Source organism: Symphalangus syndactylus, chromosome 1, assembly GCF_028878055.3.
Source record: "Symphalangus syndactylus isolate Jambi chromosome 1, NHGRI_mSymSyn1-v2.1_pri, whole genome shotgun sequence".
Classification (NCBI taxonomy): Eukaryota; Metazoa; Chordata; class Mammalia; order Primates; family Hylobatidae; genus Symphalangus; species Symphalangus syndactylus.
In genome coordinates, this window is record NC_072423.2 from 22,618,238 (window position 1) to 22,643,607 (window position 25,370).

Here is a 25,370-nt window from a genome sequence, read left to right on the forward strand (position 1 = left end):
ATATATCCTAGCTTGGTCAAATTTAAGTAAGAGCTGTAATATGAATGGTTCATGTAACTGTTAACTGTCAGTCAAAAACAGAGTCAGGATTAGCCACTGTTCAGTCCAACTCATTAAAGAAATAAGAAAGCAGGCAGCAGTTAGTGGTGGTATAAATGGTGACATAAGTGAGAGTATAAACCAGTGTAACTTTCTAGGGACCAATTTGGAAGAAGTCTCAAAATGTGCTCAACTTTTATCTCAACAGTACTATTGTTAGGAATTTTAAAACATATATTAAGGATGTGAGCAAATATTTAGTATATCCAAAACAGCATAATATATATTTATTATTAACAATCTATTATTTATTAATAGAAATAATTTTAATTACTCAAACTGTCTAAAATTAGATTCAATTATAGAAATCCAGCCACACAGTGGAATACTAAGCACATCAAACCGATGACCTGGAAAGACCTTAAGGGAGGTTTTTCATAAGGAAAGAAATAAGCTACTGAAGGATATGATTAACTTGTAATAAAATGCTTATAAATTTCTATTTGCATACACATAATAGGGAAGGAGGTATATCACTATTAACAGCAGTGATTGCTGTGTGTTGGAATTGTGGGTGACTTCAATTTTTTTGGAGACTTTGCTGTAGTTTCCAAATTGCTGCCACAATGCAATTTTATTTTTAGGCAGAAAAAAATCAATGTATGGAGGTTCTTTCTTAACTAAGGGGTGTGCTTGAGCTGTGTCTGAGCACATATGATTAGTTAGAGGACTCAGTGGTGTGTTGTGTAAGTTCCTTTGGTATTTTGTGTATTTTAGAGGGAAAAGGAATGGAAAGAACGGTATAGCAAGCTTCAGATATTTGCCTCCTAGCTCAGTCCTGAAGTACATTGCTGAGTCCCTGAACTTGTATCTCAGGCTTATGGAAAGATGAGAAGGAGCTGTCTTCATTACAGACTGTGTGAGACAGGGGACATGCAGGGCCATCTATGTGACAGTGACAGAAGCAGATCACTATTTCAGCTGCACGTGAGACACAGGGTGGCTGCAGCTTTACTATGTAGGGTTTGCCCTTGGCTTTGTGTGCAGTGTCGCCTGGGCACTGGTCCCCTGTTCATCCTGGCATTGGTGGTGGGCAGAGCTGGGCAGATGGAAGAGCACATAGAGGGCTGGCTCCTGAAGCCTTGAGATGCTCCGTAAGATCCCCTGAAACAATGGGCACAGACCTAGGTGAAGGCAGAGGCAATGGCTGGCACCCCAAACACTCCAAAACCAGCATAGCCTTCCTAGGCCCAAATTTCATGCATCTGCGGCCTCAGTTATTCTCAATGGTTCTGGAACCTTCAGCAAAGACTTTGACACACTATCTAGTGCACACACTTTATTTTGGCATTTAAGCCACTGCACCAACTAGGTCACATGGAACGTTAATTAAGGCAAGGTGGGTAGAAGGAAAGGAGGACACGTACAGCAATTGTTCCTCTTTACGGAGAACAGAACCTGCCGCAGAACAAGATGCAGTTGGTTTTGTGGTGCCTGATGAAGAAAAGGAAAGGGTGGTCTGCACAGAATCTTGGCTCCATTCTGCTGCACCGGGAATTCCTGACCACAGCAGTGGCTGCAGCAGCCTCCGTGCCTTCCTCATTGACCTCCACAAAGCACTTGTGGGCAACCTTGGACACAGGCACATTCTTCTTAGTTGACATTCCAGAAAAGTCTGCCTTGGCTTCATCAAAAGCATCGATCATTCCTAACCTTCGAAGGAAAGGCTCCAAGTCATAACTCTCCTCCAGCTTTAATCTGGGAAGGAAAACTTGAACCTTACTTTTTGTCAACTTTTCTGAATTTGTCCAGGCTTTGAATTTCTCATATGTAAGGGCTTTTTCCACCTAGGATAAAAAAGAGGCAAATCTTAAAATTTAGATGACAATAGCCTGATACCCACAATACCCATTTATTACCCCTCCCCCAATGACATGCAACTAGATGGTGAGTTCTGGTCCAAGAAAATCTACAGATATTTTCTTCTATAAACACACCAAGATTTTCTCCCAAATTTTCATCTTTTCGCAGTTTTATGGAGACAAGTGTAAAAGAGCTAGTAAACACCCGAGACAGGTAGAAATTTTTAATAAAAACAATTAGTACCTAACTCCTTCCAAATGTTAAAAACATTTTTTAACAGTTTAGAAAATTCTAACCAACTCATTACATTAATCTTCATGCAATACATACTACTGTGAGTGGGAGAGATTGTTTGACAAAAGACAAAGAGCATGGCTCAGAACTCTGCTTCTGAGTCTAATGAGGGGACTATTCAGGGTTAAATCAGAGGGCAACTCAGAGTAAAAGAGAGGGAATTCTGTTTCATCTGAAGATGAAGGGAGGCATGAGAAGGGAGCACAAGATGAGAAATGGGGAATTCAACAAGACTTCATCAGCGTCCTTGTTTGTTCTCTGCCTGTCCTGGAGTTAGCTTCAAATTCTTCAAGATCCATCACTCTATTTATCAATAAGGTAGAAAGAAAAAAGGGAGAAAGGCCTTCCACTTGCATCTCCCCTTCCCTTTAACAACTGGAGCCCAGGTGGGTACTCCTCTCCAACGAGCATTGTTTTGATTTTGACTCTATTCCTAGACTCTCCTAATTTTCTCATAAGTGGCCACAACAGATGTCATCCCTGACTTAGGGCAGTAGCTTTCTGACTCCAAACAGAAGCAGGAAAATCAAGCAGCCCACCCTCAACATCCTGTGCATTGGTGTGCCAGAGCTGGCCCCTATCAATTGTTAAACCCTCAGGAGCCTAAAGTCAGCCATGGTGGGAGTATTTACCATGTCATGAGAATCAGCAAACTTTATAAATGAAGGCTTCTCCCGCCTCCCAGAGCTGGTTTATAAGTACACTATTAGTCTTGCACCTCCTGCCTTGCAAGTTTACCTTTTCCCTTCCTGGACTCTGTTCCTTTTCTGTCATAGTAAGACTTGTCTCTCCTTTTGTATGAAGTACATTTCTCACCTGTACTTTAGACTTTTGCTATTCATAGTGTGGTTCCAAGCACCTGTATCACTTGGAATCTTGTTACAAATGCAAGATCTCAGGCCACACTCCACTGAATCAAAATCTGCACTTTAACAAGATCACTAGAATGATATATGTGCATTAATGTTTGAGAATCACTGCCCAGATTTATCCCTACCCTTCTTCCAGGACTTTTGTGTGATAATCATTGGGCTTTCAAATAGACCTTCCATGCAGAATAAGGAATAATATTCCAAATAATAATATATTTAGAACTCTCTCTTCTTAGCTTCATCAAAACTTGTCCACTCATATATGTATACACTCAACAGAAATGCATGAACATGTTCACCAAAACACACACAATGATGTCCACCCAGCACTACTTGTAATAACCCCAATTGGAAACTCCTCAAACGCCAATTGGTAGATGAACGTAAAGCAATGAGCTCAGCTGGACTCTACAGATACTCAGACTCATTGCCTGGAGCTTACCACGGCGAGGTCCGTGTTGTCATCGGGAAGCAGAATGACCATGCTCAGCTCCTCTTCCACATAGGGGAGCTCCAGGACCTGGGTGTGCACCTCATCCACATACCCCATTTTAAATGTAGCTTCCTTAAACATCATCTGCACTGTCTTTTTTTCCTAATGGAAACATAAAGTTAAAATCAGATCACTTAAAAGTGGGTATAATTTACTAAAAATAGGGTATATCTAACTCACAGAAACTCTAGGTGTGTATAATTACTGTTTCTGCACATTTATGCTGATAGATATAAAATCTTCATTAGTACATCTTAGTATTGAATAGAACAACCTATTGTTCCAGCGGATCAAATATTACCAGGTGAGAAAAAAAAAACAGTTTGGTAAATGGAGAAGGACATAAAAATTTACATTATTCTTGGAAGAAGTTGTGTTTGCTTTTTTGAGAACATTCATGGAGAAGCTTTCTCATGGAAGCTTCCAACTAAAAATTCTTTATCGAAGTTAAGATAAACATTCAGGCCCTTGGGCTGAAGGATCTGGTTAGAAAAGATGTACAGTCCAAACTCTGAAAAGCTGCCTAGTTGTAGAATTGGTTTTATGGCCTTGGTTTTCTTAGGAAGGGGACCTTGAAGAGATGTGTATGGTCTGCTGTTTTTAAAGCCTGCATCACTGTAAACTAGTTCAACCATTGTGGAAGTCAGTGTGGCGATTCCTCAGGGATCTAGAACTAGAAATACCATTTGACCCAGCCATCCCATTACTGGGTATATACCCAAACGACTATAAATCATGCTGCTATAAAGACACATGCACACATATGTTTATTGTGGCACTATTCACAATAGCAAAGACTTGGAACCAACCCAAATGTCCAACAACGATAGACTGGATTAAGAAAATGTGGCACATATACACCATGGAATACTATGCAGCCATAAAAAATGATGAGTTCATGTCCTTTGTAGGGACATGGATGAAACTGGAAAACATCATTCTCAGTAAACTATTGCAAGGACAACAAACCAAACACCGCATGTTCTCACTCATAGGTGGGAATTGAACAATGAGAACTCATGGACACAGGAAGGGGAACTTCACACTCTGGGGACTGTTGTGGGGTGGGAGAAGGGGGGAGGGACAGCATTAGGAGATATACCTAATGCTAAATGACGAGTTAATGGGTGCAGCAAACCAACATGGCACATGGATACATATGTAACAAACCTGCACATTGTGCACATGTACCCTAAAACCTAAAGTATAATAATAAGAAAATAAAAATAAAATAAAATAAAGCCTGCATCAAATATATTTTTAACTTTCATATCTTTGTGCAATATGAAAGTACCAGGTTGATGGATGTCAAATCCCAAGCTAACTACTATTGATACCAGCCATTTTCATATTCAAAAGGGAATGTAAAGTTAGGCTTTACATCTGCTAACATTTTTTTTCTTGTGCTCAGGATTGTATAACTTTGATTTTTAAGGCAATAAATAGGCATAGTTGCCATTGATATTGGAAAAAGGTATCTAACTAAATACAGACAGTAATAGCATCATGCAAACATAATTCCAAGGCTTAGAAGAAATTCTCCTCCAATCCAAATCATATGGCCCGAGATGGAAGGTAGATTTGATCAAAGATGGAAAAACAAAACTATCAATGCCAAAATTAGTTTTGTTTCTCTCCTCCTTCCGCCATTAAAGATATACAGGAGGCATTAAATTCATTCAGAAAAGAAGCCAGGCACAGTGGCTCATGCCTGTAATCCCAGAACTTTGGGAGGATAAGGCAGGTGTATCACTTGCAGCCAGGAGTTCGAGACCAACCTGGGCAATATGACAAAACCTTGTCTCTACAAAAAATACAAAAATTAGCCAGGCCTGGTGGTGTGCACCTGTAGTCACAGCTACTTGGGAAGCTAAGGTTGGGGAATCATTTGAGCCTGGGAGGTCGAGGCTGCGGTGAGCTGAGATTGCACCACTGTACTCCAGCCTGGGTGACAAAAAGAGACCCTATCTCAAAGAAAAGAAAATAATATAATTCAGAAATAGATTAAAATCAAGATCATGTCAAATATTTTTCCGAGAGAATATTTCCTGTAATATTACTTTAAGAAAGTAGCAGTATATCTGAAAAATCTTTCCCTACCTCATTGGTTTTAAAGAGCATTCCCCGTGTGAACTTTCTGTCAAATTGCTCATTCCACTTTCCCTTGAAATAGATGGCATTCACAAGGACCAGCTTTGTCAGGGGATTGACTGTCCCAGCATCCAGTACCTCTGAAATCTTACCTATAGAGAATATGAGAGTTTATTGCAATTTGTGGGGAAATAAGCATTCTTTTACAAAAATCCCATTGACACATAAGGCAGAGGCTTGGTTAAGAGACAGGCTGCAGTTCTGTCTTTCTGGGCCCCTGATGAATTGGGCGATGGTGTTTAGCAGTGTGGCATACACAGTGTATCATTTGTGCTTAAGAAAAAAATCTTGAAGTAGGAAGGGCAACTATCATTTTGCCCTCAATTTATGGATGTAGAAATTCAGGATCAGAGCATTTGCCAGACTTTTGCCAAGCACACACAGGTGACAAGTGGCTGAGTTGAGAACATCACCCCGGAGTCTTGATTCTGACTATGGGGCAGTCAATCTTGGCACTATCATATCCAAGCCTCACCACTACGGTCATTTTAAGCCAGGTAATTCTTTGTTTTGGGGGCTGTCTTGGGCATTGTAGGATGTTTAGCCAACAGCATTTCTTCCCATTTTGACAACCAAGACTGTCTTCAGCCATTATCCAATGGCACCTGGAGGGCAAAGCTACCCCTGGTTGAGGATCATTGCTCTATGCATATATTCAAACCTCATCCGACAAGGAAAGCTTTCCAAAGGATGAGAGAACACAGACCTGTCAAAGGGAGAAGGCAGCCTCTCTGAAAGGGGTGAATGGGGCAAGGGAATTAGGGGGGTAGAATAGAGGGGCCCAAATTGAGTTGTCCAATGAGAGGGTAACAAGGTCATCTCCAAGGTCCCCTCCAGGTCTAATATTCTGGGGGAAATGTGGGTGGTCAGCCTAAGGGAAGGAAGGGCATAAGCAGCCCTGGAAGAGAAGTGACAGGTATAGGGCAGTGGGGGGAAGGTGTGGAGAAACTTCTAGGTTCCTCAGGTGACAGTACTGTTGAACAACTGGACAGACCACTGGGCAGATGGTGTATGAAAACACGAAAGGCTCTTCCCTTCCCATGGTTATTATTTTATTGGCTTTCAGTAGAATCAGGGGCATTACTTCTGCTAGACACACAGTGGTTGTGACATAGGATGGAATGGATGCAATAATGAGTGCTAGGTTGGCCCCTTGAAATAAGTGACTTAATTCCTCCACTGTTTACAAGTATCAAAATTACTTGTTAGGTATTTAGGATGCTTTAAAGTATGCCTCCCCCTTTTTCCTACTGAAGTAAAGAACTGGCAGAAATATTTCTCTTGGGATAGAATGTGGTCTGGGCAGGAACACTGCAGGCTCCATGTTGCTGCACCTCCAGAATAGGGAACAAATTCAGAAAAGACCACACTCTGAGAGCAAATGTAGCCATGGCCAAGTTAAAAAGGAAGGAGAAGGCTGCATATCAAACTACCGAGCTGTCCCCATTACCACGGGGAGGAGATAACATGAGAGAATGAAATGTTGCCCTCTCTAAGCTGCAACTTAAATGAATGCCATTCTGTCTCTGAGCATGGAAGGGCCTCTCAGATAGAAGATTCAGAGAATTCCAAGGAGGAACCATTTTCCAGGGATTTTCCGGCACAGTCCACAGGGGAGGAGGTCAGAGATTCAACATTAGTTTTAGAAATCAGTACTTCATGATCTGATAAGAAACGACAGAGTTGCATTGTTGGCCTGTAAACTCAGCAAACACATACAAACAGGCCTGTGGTACGCAGGTCACAGTGGCAACACCCTGGGGAAGTCCCATCCCAGTCAATCTCAGCCTCGTTGTATAGTAATTCCAAATCAACAGAAATGAAACTGTCTCACCTTCAGTCTTCTCTGCCACCCAGTCATTTATATGTTTCCTGCACTCTTCAGCATCTTCAGCAAAGGACAGCTCCTCCAGCTCTGCCTGATAGAACTTCTGACAGGATTCTTTAAAGTCCTGCAAACACAACACACTGAGTTTGGTCTCATTTGGTAAAGGTTCCCACAAATGTAAAAGCATTTTGTTTTCTCTTACTGCGTTTCTACCATAAGTGCTTGGACAGGTCACACTCCACTTAAAGGTGCATGCATGCAATTAACAAAAATGTATGGGTCACCTATTCTTACCTGGTACTGGGCAAGGTGCTTGGCTTGAGGAGGTCCACAGTCTGAGAACAGGCAGCTGAGACACCCAGACACTTACAGGACTTCATGAGCTGCCACTATCCACAGAACATCCCAGGAGCATCCTTGTCAAACGCTCTCCACTGACTTTAATATTGCTCCCCTCACTAGGCAGTCTAACACACTTTTACTCATTTTGCATCACCAGCACCAACTACAGTATTGTGGTTTTGGTTAAATGAGAGGCGTTATAAGGGAACTAGATTGTTAAGAAATCGTGTTGAACTGCAAAGAAGGAAATAGCATTTTAGATCTGGGTCATATGGTTGGTTGGAAGAACACAGAGCAAGGAAGGCCCCATGGGAATGGAGAGTGATAGGCCTGGATCATAGGGTGTGTGTGAAACTGGGTTCATACATGTGCATGCGTGTGAACATCTGTGTGCATGGGTGCACATGTGTACATGGGAGTGCTTGTGCACCTGCATGTGTGTGGATTGCATGCATGTTTGTGTGGGTGTACACATGTATGTGTGTTTGTGTGTATCAGGGAGGTGATTAAGGGAAACAGTGGCAGGGGAAGAGCCTTGAAATGTAAGTTGGGGTCCAATCAGAAAAGGGCTGTACCCAATACATTAAAACCCGGATAACTCACCTCACAAAAACCTGGCTTCAGATATAATAGGCCTGGAAACTGGCTCCCAGCCTCTGTCCATTCCCTGTTCTCAAATATTTTAATTTCGTCCAAAGAAAGAGGATATAGAGGGAAGGAGGAGCCAAGCCACCAAGAAAAGTAGAGGTTGGTTCCCTGTGTCCCCAATATTACAACAGTAGAAGATCAGGCTGATGTTCAAAAATGAAATGGATTCACCAGGAAATTCCTGGGATCCAGAGTCACCTTCTGAGGTAGATAAACCCAGAGCAGGCAAATTCCGGGAACAGCACCCAGCAGCTACCAGGACAGGGATGTATTTGACCCTTAGAGGAGTCCTCTCAGAACCTCCAGCCAACAAGATGGCCAAGCTTGCTGCGATCGTTCACTAATTTTAAGATAACATCACCTTGCATATCATGTGGCATGATTTTTGAACCTCACTGATTGCATTATGCCAGGCTGGACTAGGGAACCTTGGAGTTATATGCCGAAGTAAATAGAAACTATTTAGATTTAAAACCTCAATTTTATGAACAGATTTTCATTTTAGAAAGACGATTGTGTCAGTTGTAGGTGCAATTCAGAAGAGGCGGGCAAATTTAAGAGAATTTGAGAGGCTACCTCAGCAGGAGGCAGCCGAATAACCACACATGGGACTGGGGAGGCGCTCTGCACAGCATGTCGAATGATGTGGTCACTCGGGGATCAGGAATTAAGGGGGGGAAGCAGGGGCTGTGTGCATGAGAATTGACATATTGGGATTGACAACAGGGATGGGTGTATCAGTAACAATTTACAAGGATGTAATTCAGAAGCCATCATAAAATCTAAAATTGTAATTTCAGAAGTGTAATTCCAAGCACATTTTAAGTCAGTACAGTTATACTTTATTATCTGCTTTTCTGTAGTCTAACTTATTTTCAATTTCTTTTTCATCAATATATGAATACTACTTACTGGAAGGAAATCACACGTCTTTTCTCCAAAGAGTCTGTTGGCAGTTCTAAGCAAGTACTGAGTGCCAGTTCTGTTAACTTCACTGAGAAGTTCCTGGAAACCTTGGTGAGTATCTCCATCTTTGTATAAACAAAGTGCCTGTGAACAGAAACCAACACTGACTTTTAACACTGCCATTATACTCTACCAAAGACCTTTCTCCAAACAAACCTCTGTACTGAAAAAACCACACAGGATCCTACTTTAAAAAGGTTTGGCCTAATTGTTTGGCACAGGGTTTCTCAACGTGGGCAACGCAGCATTGACATTTGGGGCCAGGACACTTCCTTGTCTCATATAAGCATTTTAGGATTTTTGCAGCACTTCTGGCTTCTATCCACTAGATGTCAGTAGCACCTCTCGGTTACGGGATCTAAAACTCCAGGTCTTCCCAAGGGTCCCCAGGAAGGAAAACTTCACCCACTGACCCCTACCTCCCATCCCCCAGGTGAGAACCAGTAGTCTAGCAAATTTATTCACGCCAGCAAGGCAGTGTGCGATAATTCAGGGGGAAGGCAGAACAGAAAAAAGTAAGTAACTGGGATGAATTACGATTCAGGTAATACAAATAAAAGCAGCAATAAAACTAAAAATATTTCATCTGCAATTTTACAGAAATTCTCCAGACCATATTATAAATTAAATGTCAAGTTAGAGTGAGAATTAAGATTGTTCCTATATCTCTCGATCACCCCCAGTCCAAAGCCTCACTCCTCCAATCAGTTGAAAGAAACCACCACAGAAGGATGTCAACTGGGGTCCCTGGGTGCATTTTGGGAGATTGTCTATACGCTCCTGATATGGCAAAGTGATATCCATTTGGCAATTATCTGGGACATTTTCACCAATAGTCAGAGAACTGTTCCTAAAGTATCCCCCACCTCGTTTGTAGATAAGGTTATACAACACCATTTTGAATCAAACAGATTATATATTCCTCAAATCACTCCAGAAGATATAAGTCCACACTTGTGTTACATTCCTTTTCTAGGATGCATAATCATGCACTAAAAATAACCCACTTAACAAAAAGTTAATCTACATACCCGCGTGTCTATTAAAAATATAATGTTAGCAAAAGTTTAAAATGTAACAAACTAGGAATATTTTGCCTTCTTGTGGGACGGAATTATAGTTTATCCTACTTATCAAAGACGTGAATTTGCCAGACTGTATTGATGATCTGATCTAGAGAAAATAACTCTATGGTTTGATTTCTCCCATAAACATCAGAGGAGATGATCTTTCCAACACATTTCACCTTTCTACCCCTTTCTGCTCTTCTCCACCGCCGAGCTGCTCCTCCTTCTACCCCCAGCTACACAGGCCTCAGCTGGAGCAAAAGTACAGAAAGACAGCTGTATGGAAGCACAAGGGAAACACGCCGTTTTCCTTCCTTTGTGACAAGCACACATACCTGGGACATCTGGGCTGCGGTGCTTCCCTTTGCCCCCATGAAGACCATGGCCAGGGCAGAGGAGATGCTCATGGGAGAGAAGAACACGTTTCTTGAGTTGTCCTCTTCCCCCAATATTTTAAATAAGCTGATGGCAAAAGTACCATTTGCTTCACAGAGGTCATCCATCAGAGAAGGTCTGCATCAAAGGCACAGCACGGAAAAGCACATAAGCCAATGACTCCGGTAGCCATGCAGTCATTCATCCCCCAGTCAGTGGACGCTGAGGTGGTAGGTGGAAGAACCACCCTCCAAAGACTTCCACTCCTAATTCCCAAAACCTGTGACTACATGATCTTCCCTGGCAATAAGGACTTTGCAAACGGTATTCAATTAAGTATTTTGAGATGTGAGATTATCCTGAGTTATCCCAGTGGACTTAATGGAATCATGAGGGTCCTTAAAAGAGAGAGGCAGGAGGGTCAGAGTCGGAGACAGAGACGTGAGGATGGAAGCAGAGGTCAGAGGGATAGAGGCCACTGATGAAGGAATGCAACCTCCTCGAGAAGCCAGAAAAGGCAAGGAAACAGATTTTCTTCTAGAGACTCCAGAAAATAACATTGCTATGCTGAACCATTTTGGACTTAGGACTTCCAGAACCATAAGATAATAAATGAGTGTCATTTTTCAGCCACTAAATTTGTGGTAAAATGTTATCACACCAATAGGAAACGAAAACACTGGTTTATTCATAAAATAGCCAATCTCGGGGCCTATGACTTGCATCCCTCTTAGCAACAGGGGCACAGACACCCTACAACACCTGCTTACTTCCTCCCTTGGTATAGCAGCAGCCAAAAGGTCTTTGTGCAGAAGGGTGAGGTGCCTCACACCTGCAATCCCAGCACTTTGGAAAGCCAAGGCAGGTAGGTCACTTGAGGTCAGCAGTTCGAGACCAGCCTGGCCAACAAGGTGAAACCCCATCTCTATTGAAAATTCAAAAATTATCCAGGCATGGTGGTGGGCACCTGTAATCTCAGCTACTTGGAAGGCTGAGGCAGGAGAATAGCTTGAGCCCCAGGAGGTGGAGGTTGCAGAGAGCCGAGATCACGCCACTGCACTCCAGCCTGGGCAACAGAGTGAGACTCCATCTCAGGAAAAAAAAAAAAAAAAAAAAAAAAAAAGATCTTGGTGCCAGGCACTGTTTTCAGCACTTTCCACTATCACCCAATAACACATTGAGGTCAGTATAGTCATTGCCCCACTTTAGAGATGAGAAGACTGAGTGACGTTTAGTAACTCATTCCAGAACCCTCAGGTAGTCATAAATGCCTAGAACCCACAGTTTGATTCCGGAGCCTGAATTCTTAATCATTACACAAAATCCCCCTATTGCTGCTAATTATCTTTCAGTTTAATGTCTCCAATATAATCTATAAAGAATGTTCTAAAACTTACAAATGTAATTCTTTATCAATAAAAACTGTATTTCTGTCATCACTTCCTGTGAAAATAGCTAGATACATTTCACCAAATGTGGAGGGTTTGAGATAGGCTGGCCTAAAATATGAGGCTACTGGCAAGACAAAAAAAAAAAAAAAAAAAAACCTTTTAAAGTGACTCCAAAAAGCTGCCCCACTTTCCCCAAGAGTTGCTGAAACTGGGTTACGGAGTTGCAAAGAAAGTCCATAGGCATGGATATAAAATATGAAGCCCAAATCTTGTCATCGAGTGAGCACTTTTAATTAGATGCATTGATTTTTAGATCCTCCTGGCTAAGAGGGTCTTAACATTCGCCTCAGCTTGAATTAACTATAGACAACCTAAACTTGACTAAATAAACAAACTAAACAGGCTTCTTCCTGCCTCTATGCCCTTTCTTCCTTTTTCTTAAGGCATTTTATTTAGATAACTTGTCATTGTAAATTCTTTATCAGCCCCTTTGAGATGTAAATCTTTTAAAAAAGCTTCTTGCTAGTTTTACATCCCAGGACAGTCTTTCTCAAAGACCTGGAAGCCATCCCTTTGAAATGTAATCATCAAGAAAGATAGCATCCCTATCAACCAGTTCTGTGGAAGGTAGGAGCCTAATATAGGGGAGCACCTTGCTTAAAGTGCTAAAAAGCTATTACAGCTTACTATTATTATAATTTTAGTGCACTATTATAAGTCCTACATTGTTGTTTATATCTATTAAACCCTGTAAAAACTTGGGCTATTATTTCATAAAATATTACAGTTCACCAACTCATCTCAATGTCCCTGAGCTTTTTTGCTCTTACAATTGAGAACATTTGGGAAAATAAAAGGACAAATCATTATCTATAATCTCATGATCCTACAAGTTTTTTTATTATATTATCCTTTCTTCATAAACATGTATAATTTTAACTGAAAAATATAAAGTCAAACAAGAAAAATATGCTCCAGTTTGGAAAATTAGCAAATGAGCAAAACGAAAAGTCCTGGGAACTCTATCTAGAGATATAAATCATCGTGCATGTGTTCATTTCTATAAACAGATGGAGCCTCATCCAGTTTCCCAGCGGCCTACAAAGTGCCTGCTGCAGCAGCTTTGCAACTGTATCCCCTTAGTGGGGGTCTTGGACAGGTCTTCTGGGGCTCTTAGAGCACAAGAGGAAAGGGGAATTGAGTGGCTGAGACAGGGAAGTGGGGAACAACTGTATTAACCAAAGTATCTTCACTGTTGGATGTTTTGCTTCCTCCTAAGATATTTTGCTTCCTCCTAAGATATTTTTCAACAGAAGGGTGTCTCTTACTTAAACAAAAAAGTGAGCTTATATTTTTTTAAAGTGTAAAGGCAACACTCTAAATATAGAACAACAGTCTAAAGCAGTGCAAATTCTTTAAAGTTTAAAATAAATGTTGGTGCAGTTCAGAAAAAAACAAGTAGGGTTAGGGTTATTGTTAGGGTTCAAAAAACTAAGCAAAATAAATGTGAACCAAGAAAACACAATCATGACATAATTTGCACAACAGTACTCTATACTTAAGAGGTTGTTTATTATGGAACAAAATATTCCGGTTCCTCACTATCCTCACAACATAAGACCTCTCCAGAGCTTATACTAGGGTCTGCAGATGTTGGAAGGCAGAGGAGTCTGTGCAGGCAAGTCCCGGGGTCCTCCACGACCTCATCTTTCACTTGAGGACATTTCAGAGACTGGGAGGCAGGAAGGAATATTCAAACTTCATAGAACTGGGCCCACCAGAAGGTGGCACCAAAGAAACTTAAAGATGGAGAGAATTAGGTAAACTGGGTAAGACAGAGACACAAATAAATTTGGATTTGATCCAACCTTAGCATAAGAGCTTTGGACTCAGGGTGAAGCAAGCATGAATTTAGGTTGGGGTGTGTGTGTGTGTGTGTATGTGTGTAGGTGTGTTTAATCATCCTGTCTGAACTATTGAATCAATAGTTTCAATAGTTCTGAATGAACTGAACGATTGCATCAATCTCATCTTTACATTTTAACTGCTCTTAGTTGCAAACTGCTACTTCTGATTTCTTCCATCTTTCCTCTTCCTTCATCTCATGTCCCCACTTTAATTCCTTTTCAACACTCAGGTGCTGATCAGTATGTGATATTTCCCATCAATATCTACCCTGCAGCCACAATACATGTGCACACACTCACACACAAGTGCACCCCCTTTGCCGCTGCTCAGGTCAGAAGTCAGGCAGGGGAGAAAACCAGGTAACAGAATGACTCTTCCCCCCTGTCTTCCTGGTGTTCCAATCTCATTTGGACATTATGGCTTTTGAAAGGGTTGGAATTTTAAACAAAATGGACTTTACCCAATATTTCTAAAAAGCAATTAATTTTAATACAAAATAATACTTTAGGTGCCAATGCCACAATTAGATTGTGTTACAAAAACACAGGAATCAGAAGTTTTTATTTCCAGCCAACCAAATAAATTGGCATTAAACTAGTTTTTCCTTTTCAGGCAAACAAACAAGGACAGAGGCAATTAAACAGTGTCCACAGGACTCACAGAAAAAGTGAGGGTCAGCCTCAAAAGCAAGCGTTATGTTTCCAAGTATATGATATCGTCCTCCTCCTGGGAGCCCCAAATACCTATGAACTCCCTCCTCCACTCCCCCATCCCCATACAACATCCAAAAGTGAGTTTATTCAAAGAGCATTTATGTAGACTGTTCACTACCTGTTTTGGGAGGAGAAAATGAAAAACAAATGCGATAATCCCTGACCAGAAGCTTACACCCTAAAGAAGACACACATATAGAAATACGTAGTTTCGGCCGGGCGCGGTGGCTCACGCTTGTAATCCCAGCACTTTGGGAGGCCGAGGCGGGCGGATCACGAGGTCAGGAGATCGAGACCACGGTGAAACCCCGTCTCTACTAAAAATACAAAAAATTAGCCGGGCGCGGTGGCGGGCGCCTGTAGTCCCAGCTACTCGGAGAGGCTGAGGCAGGAGAATGGCGTGAACCCGGGAGGCGGAGCTTGCAGTGAGCCGAGATCGCGCCACTGCACTCTAGCCTGGGCGATAGAGCGAGACTCCGTCTCAAAAAAAAAAAAAAAAAAAAAAAAAAAAAAAAAAAAAAGAAATACGTAGTTTCAAGCCAGTCAGGTGCTCTATAACAGGATAATTTTGAAAGTGCTAAGGACGTCCTCAGAAAAAAACAAATAAATAAAAAATAATAAATAAAAAAACCTCTATAGAATCCTGGAAAGACTTTCCAGAGAAGCTGGCTTTAAAAGCTGGGCAGGCCAAGGTAATTTATAGATTCAATGCCATCCCCATCAAGCTACCAATGACTTTCTTCACAGAATTGGAAAAAACTACTTTCAAGTTCATATGGAACCAAAAAAGAGCCCACATTGCCAAGACAATCCTAAGCAAAAAGAACAAAGCTGGAAGCATCATGTTACCTGACTTCAAACTACACTACAAGGCTTCAGTAACCAACACCGCATGGTACTGGTACCAAAACAGAGATACAGACCAATGAAACCGAACAGAGGCCTCGGAAATAATACCACCCATCTACAACCATCTGATCCTTGACAGACCTGACAAAAACAAGAAATGGAGAAAGGATTCCCTATTTAATAAATGTTGCTGGGAAAACTGGCACATGTAGAAAGCTGAAACTGGATCCCTTCCTTACACCTTATACAAAAATTAATTCAAGATGGATTGAAGACAAATGTTAGACCTAAAACCATAAAAACCCTAGAAGAAAACCTAGGCAATACCATTCAGGACATAGGCACGGGCAAGGACTTCATGTCTAAAACACCAAAAGCAATGGCAACAAAAGCCAAAATTGACAAATGGGATCTAATTAACTAAAGAGCTTCTGCACAGCAAAAGAAACTACTCTTAAACAGGCAACCTACAGAATGGGAGAAAATTTTTGCAACCTACTCATCTGACAAAGGGCTAATATCCAGAATCTACAAAGAACTCAAATTTACAAGAAAAAAACAAACAACCCCATCAAAAAGTGGGCAATGGATATGAACAGACAGTTCTCAAAGGAAGACATTTATGCAGCCAACAGACACATGAAAAAACGTTCATCATCACTGGTCATCAGAGAAATGCAAATCAAAACCACAATGAGATACCATCTCACGACAATTAGAATCGTGATCATTAAAAAGTCAGGAAACAGCAGGTGCTGGAGAGGATGTGGAGAAGCAGGAACAGTTTTAAACTCTTGGTGGGAGTGTAAAGTAGTTCAACCATTGTGGAAGACAGTGTGGCGATTCCTCAAGGATCTAGAACTAGAAATACCATTTGACCCAGCCATCCCATTACTGGGTATATACCCAAAGGATTATAAATCATGCTACTACAAAGATACATGCACACATATGTTTATTGTGGCACTATTCACAATAGCAAAGACTTGGAACCAACCCAAATGTCCATCAATGATAGACTGGATTAAGAAAATGTGGCACATATACACCATGGAATACTATGCAGTCATAAAAAAACGATGATTTCATGTCCTTTGTAGGGACATGGATGAAGCTGGAAACCATCATTCTCAGCAAACTGCCACAAAGACAGAAACCCAAACACCACATGTTCTCACCCATAGGTGGGAATTGAACAATGAAAACACTTGGACATAGGGCAGGGAAAATCACACACTGGGGGGGGCCTGTGGGGTGGGGAGGGGGGATGTGGGAGGAATAGCATTAGGAGAAATACCTAATGTAAATGACGAGTTGATGGGTGCAGCAAACCAACATGGCTCATGTATACCTATGTATCAAACCTGCATATTATACACTTGTACCCTAGAACTTAAAGTATAATAATAAAAAAGAAACAACCCAAATGTCCATCAAAAACAGAATGGGTAAATGGATTGTAGTATATTAGTATAATGGAATACAGAGCAATAAAAACTAAAAGAACCATAAGTTCTTTTAGTTTTTGACATGGACAATTCCCACGAATAATGTATTAAAGGATTAAGCCACAGAGTAATACAGTATTATTCCATATACGTAAAGTTCAAAACCAGGCTAAACTAAATCATTCTGGATGCATGTATAGATAGTAAAACTGTCAAGAAAAGTAATGTCGTTATTATCATGAAACTCAGGAAGGTGGTGATACAGAGGGGAGGGAAGCGGATGTGATGAGGGAGGAGGGTGTGATCAGTAGGGAAACACTCAGAGCCTCCAGCGATGACAATATTCCAGTTATTAAACTGGGTGACGGGTTGTACTGCTGTTCTTTATAATTTAATATACATTTTAAGTGTTCTTTTGTATTTATTCAATAGGTAATAAAACTTATTAAAACCACATATCAAAAAAAAAGAAAAAAGAAAATCTGGGCAGGCATTCCGTAGGTGGTGAAATGGGGGATGCAAATAACAGGCTGAGGAATTAGCAGGTGCCAAGAATGTGGCAAGAAGACAAAGGGCATGGTTTGTGTGGTGCCCCTGGGGTGGGTTTCCGTGGTTTCCTGTGAGCCACGTGGTAGTGAGATAGGATGGACCCTTACGCCACATTTAGGAGTTTGAACTTGAGATTATGGTCTGGAAAGCCATGCATGGTTTTTAAACAAACGTCTCATATGAGTGCATTGGGGCTTTAGAAAGATAACCCGGCTCAGTATTTGGTCTGAAAAGAGGTTAGGGAGCTGGCGGGTAGGCCACCACTATGGGCCAGGGACTGCTGAGAGCAGAGGGATTGTCTGCAATAGAGAAGTGGGGGCTGGAATTGCCAGGCAGAGTGACTGCTCATATAGGGATAGAGCGCAGGAGGGCCAAGTCCCGAGGCGCCTAGCTGTTATAAATTCATATTCAGGGTGGGTCATGAACCATTGGAATTTTATATGAGGAGTCGGGCTGGAATGGGGAATATGACTTGTTCCATTTGAGATGCGTGGAACACACCATACCAGGTGAACCTGTAACGAAGACAGCCAAGGATGTTTCTCAACAGTTAGGGACGGGGATGAGTAGACCGTCTAGAGCTAGAGACCTGGAGCCATCAGCATCCCGATTCCGAGAGGTTCCATGTAAATGGATGAAACTACACAGAACATCTAGTGGAGGCACAAGGGAAGAAATCCACCTATTTCTGTGGAATTTCCATTATCTGGAGGCAGTAAAAGGAAGAGACAGAGGAGGGCGAGGGGAGAGCGCGCGCGCGAAAGGGAGACTGCGACCCAGCCATCAGGGTGTGCTGGGAGAACTGGGGAGACGAGTCTGCCCCTCCGAACGGACCCAGGGTAGAGGGCGCGGTCTACGCAGAGCCCGAGGCAGGGAAGCGGGAGGGGCCCGGAGAGCAGCCCTGGGTGAGGCCATTTGGAATGGGGAGGTCTCAGGAGTGGAGCAGCAGCCAGAGGACTGAGAGTGTCTAGAAAGTGAGGAACTGGTTAAAGTAACGCCGGTGGCTGTGACAGAGAGGGGCGTAGGTAAAGAAGCACCCCCCCCCCACCCCATCCCATTTGAGAGGAAGCAGACAATGAAGAAGAGAATATGAAAGATACAGAAAGATGAAGGCAGGGATGGAAAGAACGGAGGGAGGGGACAGGAAGGGAAGGAGAAGGTGCAACCAATAGGCTGTAAGCACAGGGGCAGGCGTGGGTGCCAGGGGAGCAGGGACTCGGCGCCTCCCCGATCTGCCCCAGGCGCCGCGGAAATTCCAGGCCCGGCTACCCGCACTCCCAGAGCCTCCTCCGCAGCCGCGGCTCCTCCCACTTGCCCTCCCTGGGCTCCCGCCCAAGCTTCCGGCGCTTCCAAACCCACTGCTCGCGTCACTCCCCGCTCCCACCCGGCAGCAAATCACAGCGCAGCAAATCGCAGGCCTAGAAACAGACGCTCCCTCTCCAGGGGCAGCTCCCGATTCAGGGCTGGTCTGGGCCCTCCTGCTCTCCGGTCCCGGCCCTCGGCCTTGGCCAGGTCTCGCGGTGGGGCTTGGGACCCCGGCTGGTGCCAGGGCGACCCCCACAGCCCCGCGACTCTCTTTCCCGGCCGCCTCCCGCCGTCATTCTCCTAGTTCCTGCCCGCCTTTGCCTCGCTCTGATTCCTGCTTTGGCCTTCCTCCCTCCCCCTCTCTCACACGCTCCAGGGAAGAGGTGGCCGCCGCGGGAACCTGGGCACCTGCGTGCGTGCCCCGCCCGGTACCTGGCAGAGGCCCCCACCTCCTGCTGCTGCCGCCGCTGCTTCGACTGTTCCTCCTTTGTAGATGCTTCACGTCCGCCTTGATTGAGGGCAAGGCTTCCGGCAGATGACTCAGAACCGTTCGATTGCGCTAGCCTGTGCAATCCCTGATTCTTTGGGCCTGTGTGGATGTCTGCGGGCACCGCAGAGAGGGCCACTCCTGGTCCTTGGAGGGTGGTTGTGGAAGGCTTTGCTCAATAGGAGATTGGTTTGTTTTCCTGGTTAGTATGTTCAGTATTCGTGTTTCGGGTGTGTATATGCAAGAGCACTCTCAAAGTGAGGACTTAACTTTGAAAATTAACTAAAGGCAAAACCAGAGGTTAAAGTTGCTGAAGTCAGCAGTTTCCAAGCTGTTTTGGCGTGACACCCATCAACACAAGTTTTGACACGCATCCCCAGTGGATCGCTATGAATTTATACGTAATAATGTGCTCAGTACTAATGTATTCTAAATGCGATAAAACATAAATTTAAATTTGGATTGACAGCTATCATGGGGGAAAAGGTCTCAGGAAATGGACAGATTTAAATGGAATAAAGACAGCATTGGTTGTACTTATTAAACCTTGACACTTGATTTTCAGTCCATATACTAATCACTCAAAGATATTTGATTGGAATCTAATTAGTAAAAATCTATCCTCTTGAAACCAGTTTTTAAAAATAATTTAATTTTTATATTTCAACAGTTTGAAGCCCACCAAACCTATTCTTTTTGGAAGATTTTTATGAAGATTAGAAACCTACATTTCCACGTTTTTAAAGTGTTCTTATATGAGAATTTTAACAATTTTTAACAACAAAATCATACGATTATGGAAAAATATCCCAGGAGGGGTTCTCAAAATGATGACCCCAGACTTTCAAAGAGCAGTTCATTCCTCATGCACATTTACCTGAAAGGCGTTCAATTGTATTTTTTTCAAAAACCTTTACTAGGTATTCCGCTACTGACAGCCTCTTTTCACAGAAAAGGTCAGCACAGGAGGGAACAGTAGCCTTTTACAAAAGAAGAAAAAATGCAAGTGTGTAATTAATTCTTTTTTTAGAGTACACTTGTATGAGATAACGAGAAAGTCAGCATTTTTCAAAAGACTGATGGCTGCTTTCCTGCTTATTACAAAGTATTATAAAAGTTCTGCTATTTAACATCCTAGGTTTTTGTTTTTTAAAACTGCAGTGATACCATCTGGTGGCAAGCATTCCTCCCAGTATCTTGCTGAAAGCAAACGCACAAGAATGCTACTCTCAACCCTATTTTTTACAAAACAGTGCTCCTCAGTGTCTGCATAGAGGTTCAAAGAGCCAAGTTTTGGTTCAAACCCAGCTATCCCATATCGCAAAGTCTGTGCTGTTCTGCTTCCGGAGAGGAACTGGGCAGGCTAAACAGGAATCAGAGATAGACATGGACACTCAAGTTTACAGCCTCACAGAACAATTTTGAAAAGTAGTCTTTGCCACTTCAGGTCTGTATTAGACCCCTACTTTTCAGAGGGTCCTTACTCTGGAATATCTTTCAAAAATCTCAGCCCTAACATGTCTTTGACTGAACACGATTGGGATAAAAAGTACACAGGGACTAGTTCTCAGGGTCTCAAGGCAAGTGGTAATGAAGGGAAGGTTTTAATCTGAAACATCCATACGTCAAGGGTTTCCACTCTACCCCCACCATGGAGGAGTGGCCAACTGTCCCCTTGACTAGATTTAGCTTATCCTAACCCTCTGTTTTAGGGAAGGAAGTAGACCTCCTCCTTCCCAGGACATAAGTGCATGAGTAACCTTTGATCCTACATCCTTAGTCTCTTCACTATTTTGCAAAGTCTTAGCACGTAAATATGCTCAATATCTCATACTAAAAACAAACGTCCTTTCTTTACCTTTTATACCTTGTAGCTACCACCCTGCTTTTTCATTTTTCCATTCCAGGGAAGAGGTGGCCGCCACGGGAACCTGGGCACCTGTGTGCCTGCCCCGCCAGGTACCTGGCAGAGGCCCCCACCTCCTGCTGCTGCTGCTGCTGCTGCTGCTGCTGCTGCTGCTGCTGCTGCTGCTGCTGCTGCTGCTGCTGCTGCTGCTGCTGCTGCTGCTGCTGCCGCCGCTGCCGCTGCCATGGTTGCTTCGACTATTCCTCCTTTGTAGATGCTTCATGTCCGCCTAGATTGAGGGCAAGGCTTCTGGCAGATGACTTAGAACCATTCGATCGCGCTGGCCTGTGCGATCCCTGATTCTTTGGGCCTGTGTGGATGTCTGCGGGCACCGGAGAGAGGGCCAGTGCCTGGTCCTTGGAGGGTGGTTTTTATAAAAAGTGTACACATTGGTTATTGTCCTTTTTTCACCATTGATTCACGTTTGACTCCACTGTAGTTAGACATCGACCCAAACATTCTCTGAAATTGCTCCTGATAAGGATACTAATCATTTTCCAATTGCCTTGGCCAAAAAATACATCCCAGGTCTTTTTTCATTTTGTTTGTTGGTGACATTTAGCCCTTTCCTCTTTGACCTTCCCAGGATTTCCAGAGCACCCTTCCCTTCTTTCCTGACTCCTTTGCTTGGTATCCTGCTTCCTTTCCTCCCATTCTAAGCCCTCTTTTCACCATAATATGATCTTCTTGTGTGACCTCCACTATATCCATAGGTTCATGTTTCAACTTTTAACTTCTTCAAAATCTCTAACCTGTCTTGAGCCGTAAATGTTACCTGTGTACTACTGGACATCTCTCAGAAACCTGAGTGTGTCCCACCCCAGTTCTTTTAACTAAATGATCAAAAGTCTTGTTATTTCTATCACATTTGTGTTCCTCCTATCCATACTCTCTCACCTCCGTCGTATCTCATGTCTCTCCTAAACAATTAATTTTCCTACCTACAGTTCTGAGCTATGCCAACCTATTGCCTACTCTGAAGTTCAGGTAAACATTCCAATTCTAATTATTTTATACCTCATTTAAAATCCTTTATAATATCCTCTTATCCAAAAAGATACATTACAAACTATTGAGCAAGGAGTGTAAGCCTCTTAACATCTTGATTTCTCCCTTCTTTTCTTTAGAGCCATATCAAATTATTTACGTTCCTTCATATCCTCTATTCATATACATGAGGTTCCTGGCATGCAAGCTTATCTTTCAAAATTCAGTTCAAATAATGTCTCCTGCAGGAAGCTTGGAGCTTTCCAGTTTGGGAATTCTGCTTTTAAAGATGCACATTCCCACTCTGCACCCCAAACCAATTAAGTAAAGGTCTCTTGAGGGAGGGAACCAGGCAGCAGTATTTTGTAAAACTCACTCAGTGATTTCCCTGTGGAATCCTAAAAGTAACTGTTCCCAAGAACTCTCCTCAATAAGTCTTGGTGCAGGATTCACCCCCATCTTTTCTCCATGACTTTGAAACCCCTCTCTCTAGTGGCTACAGACTCACATTTGAACTGTGCCCAAACTTACCGGCTCTGCCAGTTGAAAATGCCAAGGTCACTTCCCCATTGCGCATCAATTTCTCCTTGTTGATTAGAACTAGATCCAGATTTTGGGCCCCACTTGATCCATCCACTCCTTTTCCTCTTTGACCAGCAAAACAGATTAAAAGATGAAAAATGCTTGTTTTCCTCCGTGAAACTTCCAGCAAATGCCTGGTGGTTTGAAGTCCTTTACAAAGGCTATAATTTGGCCCCTGGGAGTTTGGTTGTAAACACAGATATCCCATGTAGGAAACACAGTGCATGCAGGTGCAAAGAGGCACAAGAGAGCACCATGAAAACCATGACGTATCCAGGCCGGCAGTGGTACAGATAGTGTGGATGAGGCCCTGCAAGAGAGCGTCTGATGTGTCCACAGGGCCATGTCATGAAGGGCCATGTGGACGCTGTTGGTGGTGTTTCTTCGTTCCCTTGTGGACTATGGGGAAACACAAAAGGATTTTAAGCTGGGGAGAAACATAATCATATTTGCATTTACGAAGGTCCCTCTGGCTGCATCATGGAGTATATTGTAGAAAGGTACCATTGCCTGCAGTGAGGTGTTAGGGACACAGCATGGATGAGAGATGAGGAAAACTGAAATGAAACAGAGGCAGGAGAAATGGAGAGGAGGACATGGCCTTGAGGAATTTCCAGGACATAAATTTGGCATCAATTCTTGGACCATGAGAGGAAGAAGGAGCAGGAAGAATCAAAGATGAATCCAAGAATGAACAAATCTAATTTTTGAAATAATGCAATGAAAGGTGGAACTGGTCTGTTTTCCTAGGTAAGGAATTTGTCTGCAAGTTGATATTCATGAGGATTAATTGTATTTATTTTCCGAGTATGGACAATTTAAATGCTGGGCCCTAAAGGGAAACCCATCTCTCAGAGTAACTAAAGCCCAATTTCAGAGTGAGCCTGAACAGGCTCCCCACTCATGAAGCTTTCACCCTGGCCCACTGGGGAGGCGACAGGTAACTGATAAAGTTCCAGAGTATATAATTCAGTGCCTCAGAAACTGTCCTCAGCCTCATCTTCTGTCTTCTTGCCTCATACCTAACTTCACATCTCTTCAGTCAGTACTGGGGAGTATCTGCTGGTTCTCAACTCCCTACTCAACCTTGACCTAGTTTTGTCTGACTCCCTTGGCTGCTGACTTTGTGGACCTCAGGAAGGGCACACTCCTAGGCTAGTCTCAGGTTGAGCTACCAGTGTCTCCAAATTAGACTTCCACTTGTCAGGAGGAAAGTAGAGTCCAGGCATAATTGGAGCTTCCTAGGGTGGTTTGAGATCTCTGTACTCCTTGTTGTAAAATGAACAAATACTCCACCTGAAAGAGTCTCACAGGGTGGGGCACAGTGGCTAATGCCTGTAATCCCAGCACTTTGGGAGGCCGAGGCGGGTGGATCACCTGAGGCCAGGAGTTCCAGACCAGCCTGGCCAACATGGTGAAACCCTGTCTCTACTAAAAATACAAAAATGAGCCGGGCGTGGTGGCAGGTGCCTGTAATCCCAGCTACTAGGGGGCACTGAAGCAGGAGAACTGCTTGAACCTCGGGAGGTTGCAGTGAGTTGAGATCGTGCCACTGCACTCCAGCCTGGGCAACAGAGCGAGACTCTGTCTCAAACAAACAAAACAAAAAAGAGTCTCACCGGAATTCCAAAATATCCTTCAGTGACTGACCATATACTCTAGCAACAATTACTTCATATATACCCGGCCACACCTCTCAATCTCCCGTGAGATTCCCAGCAAGCTTCCCTGGCTTTGAGAAAGTGTGAGGTTAAAAAAAAAAAAAGCAAAAACAAAACACACTTGCTTCAGCTAATTAATGCTAGAGAAACAAAGATAGCATCATAAAATGTAAGCATTTGAAAGAACCATATTGTTGACGCTGTTCCTTATATTTTGCAGGGGAGGATGGTGAAATAGAGGTAGTTTGTGTGATTTGCCCAGAGTCCCGTGAATAATTCAGGAAAGAATTGAGACTGCAGTCGGTATGGCCGCATTCCCAGAGAACTGTTTTTTCTGACACACCCTGCAGTAATAATATCGTCACAAGACAATTGCACAGTGTTTCACATATTCAGTGGTGGAAGAAGAGTTTAATTGAAATAAATAAATGTCAGGAAAAATTAATTCGATTGTGATAACACTTAAGGAATGGAGTGTTCACTCTCTAGGAGAAGTTGGGCTAAACGATGAAATGGAGTGTCCCTGTATGTGATCTGTGGTGCTGTTTTGCTGTAGGTAATTCCTATTTTTAACTTGAAATGTGTTCTGACTGCATTAGTGCCAATTTTTTTTGAGACCAGTGTACCTATCCTATCAGGTACATTC

At 42.9% G+C, this 25,370-nt stretch overlaps 1 protein-coding gene across 6 annotated transcripts; it reads right to left on the reverse strand.

Moving 5' to 3' along the window:
• Positions 1 to 1,363: 1,363 nt before the first annotated feature.
• Positions 1,364 to 23,590, reverse strand: SERPINB8 (serpin family B member 8). 6 transcript variants are annotated; one of them, XM_063638509.1, is made up of 7 exons: positions 19,551 to 23,590; positions 10,899 to 11,076; positions 9,443 to 9,580; positions 7,547 to 7,664; positions 5,662 to 5,804; positions 3,511 to 3,663; positions 1,364 to 1,886 (listed from the first exon to the last, which is right to left on the reverse strand). In XM_063638509.1, the coding sequence occupies exons 2-7, from the start codon at positions 11,064 to 11,066 to the stop codon at positions 1,482 to 1,484; spliced, it is 1,125 nt and encodes a 374-aa protein (XP_063494579.1). In that variant the 5' UTR covers positions 11,067 to 11,076; positions 19,551 to 23,590; the 3' UTR covers positions 1,364 to 1,481. The 6 variants fall into 6 exon arrangements, with proteins under 6 accessions (XP_063494579.1, XP_063494566.1, XP_055152972.1 ...); XM_063638496.1 differs by having other exon boundaries at positions 19,534 to 23,590; XM_055296997.2 differs by lacking the exon at positions 19,551 to 23,590 and adding an exon at positions 19,181 to 19,326.
• Between the last annotated feature and the right edge of the window lie 1,780 nt (positions 23,591 to 25,370).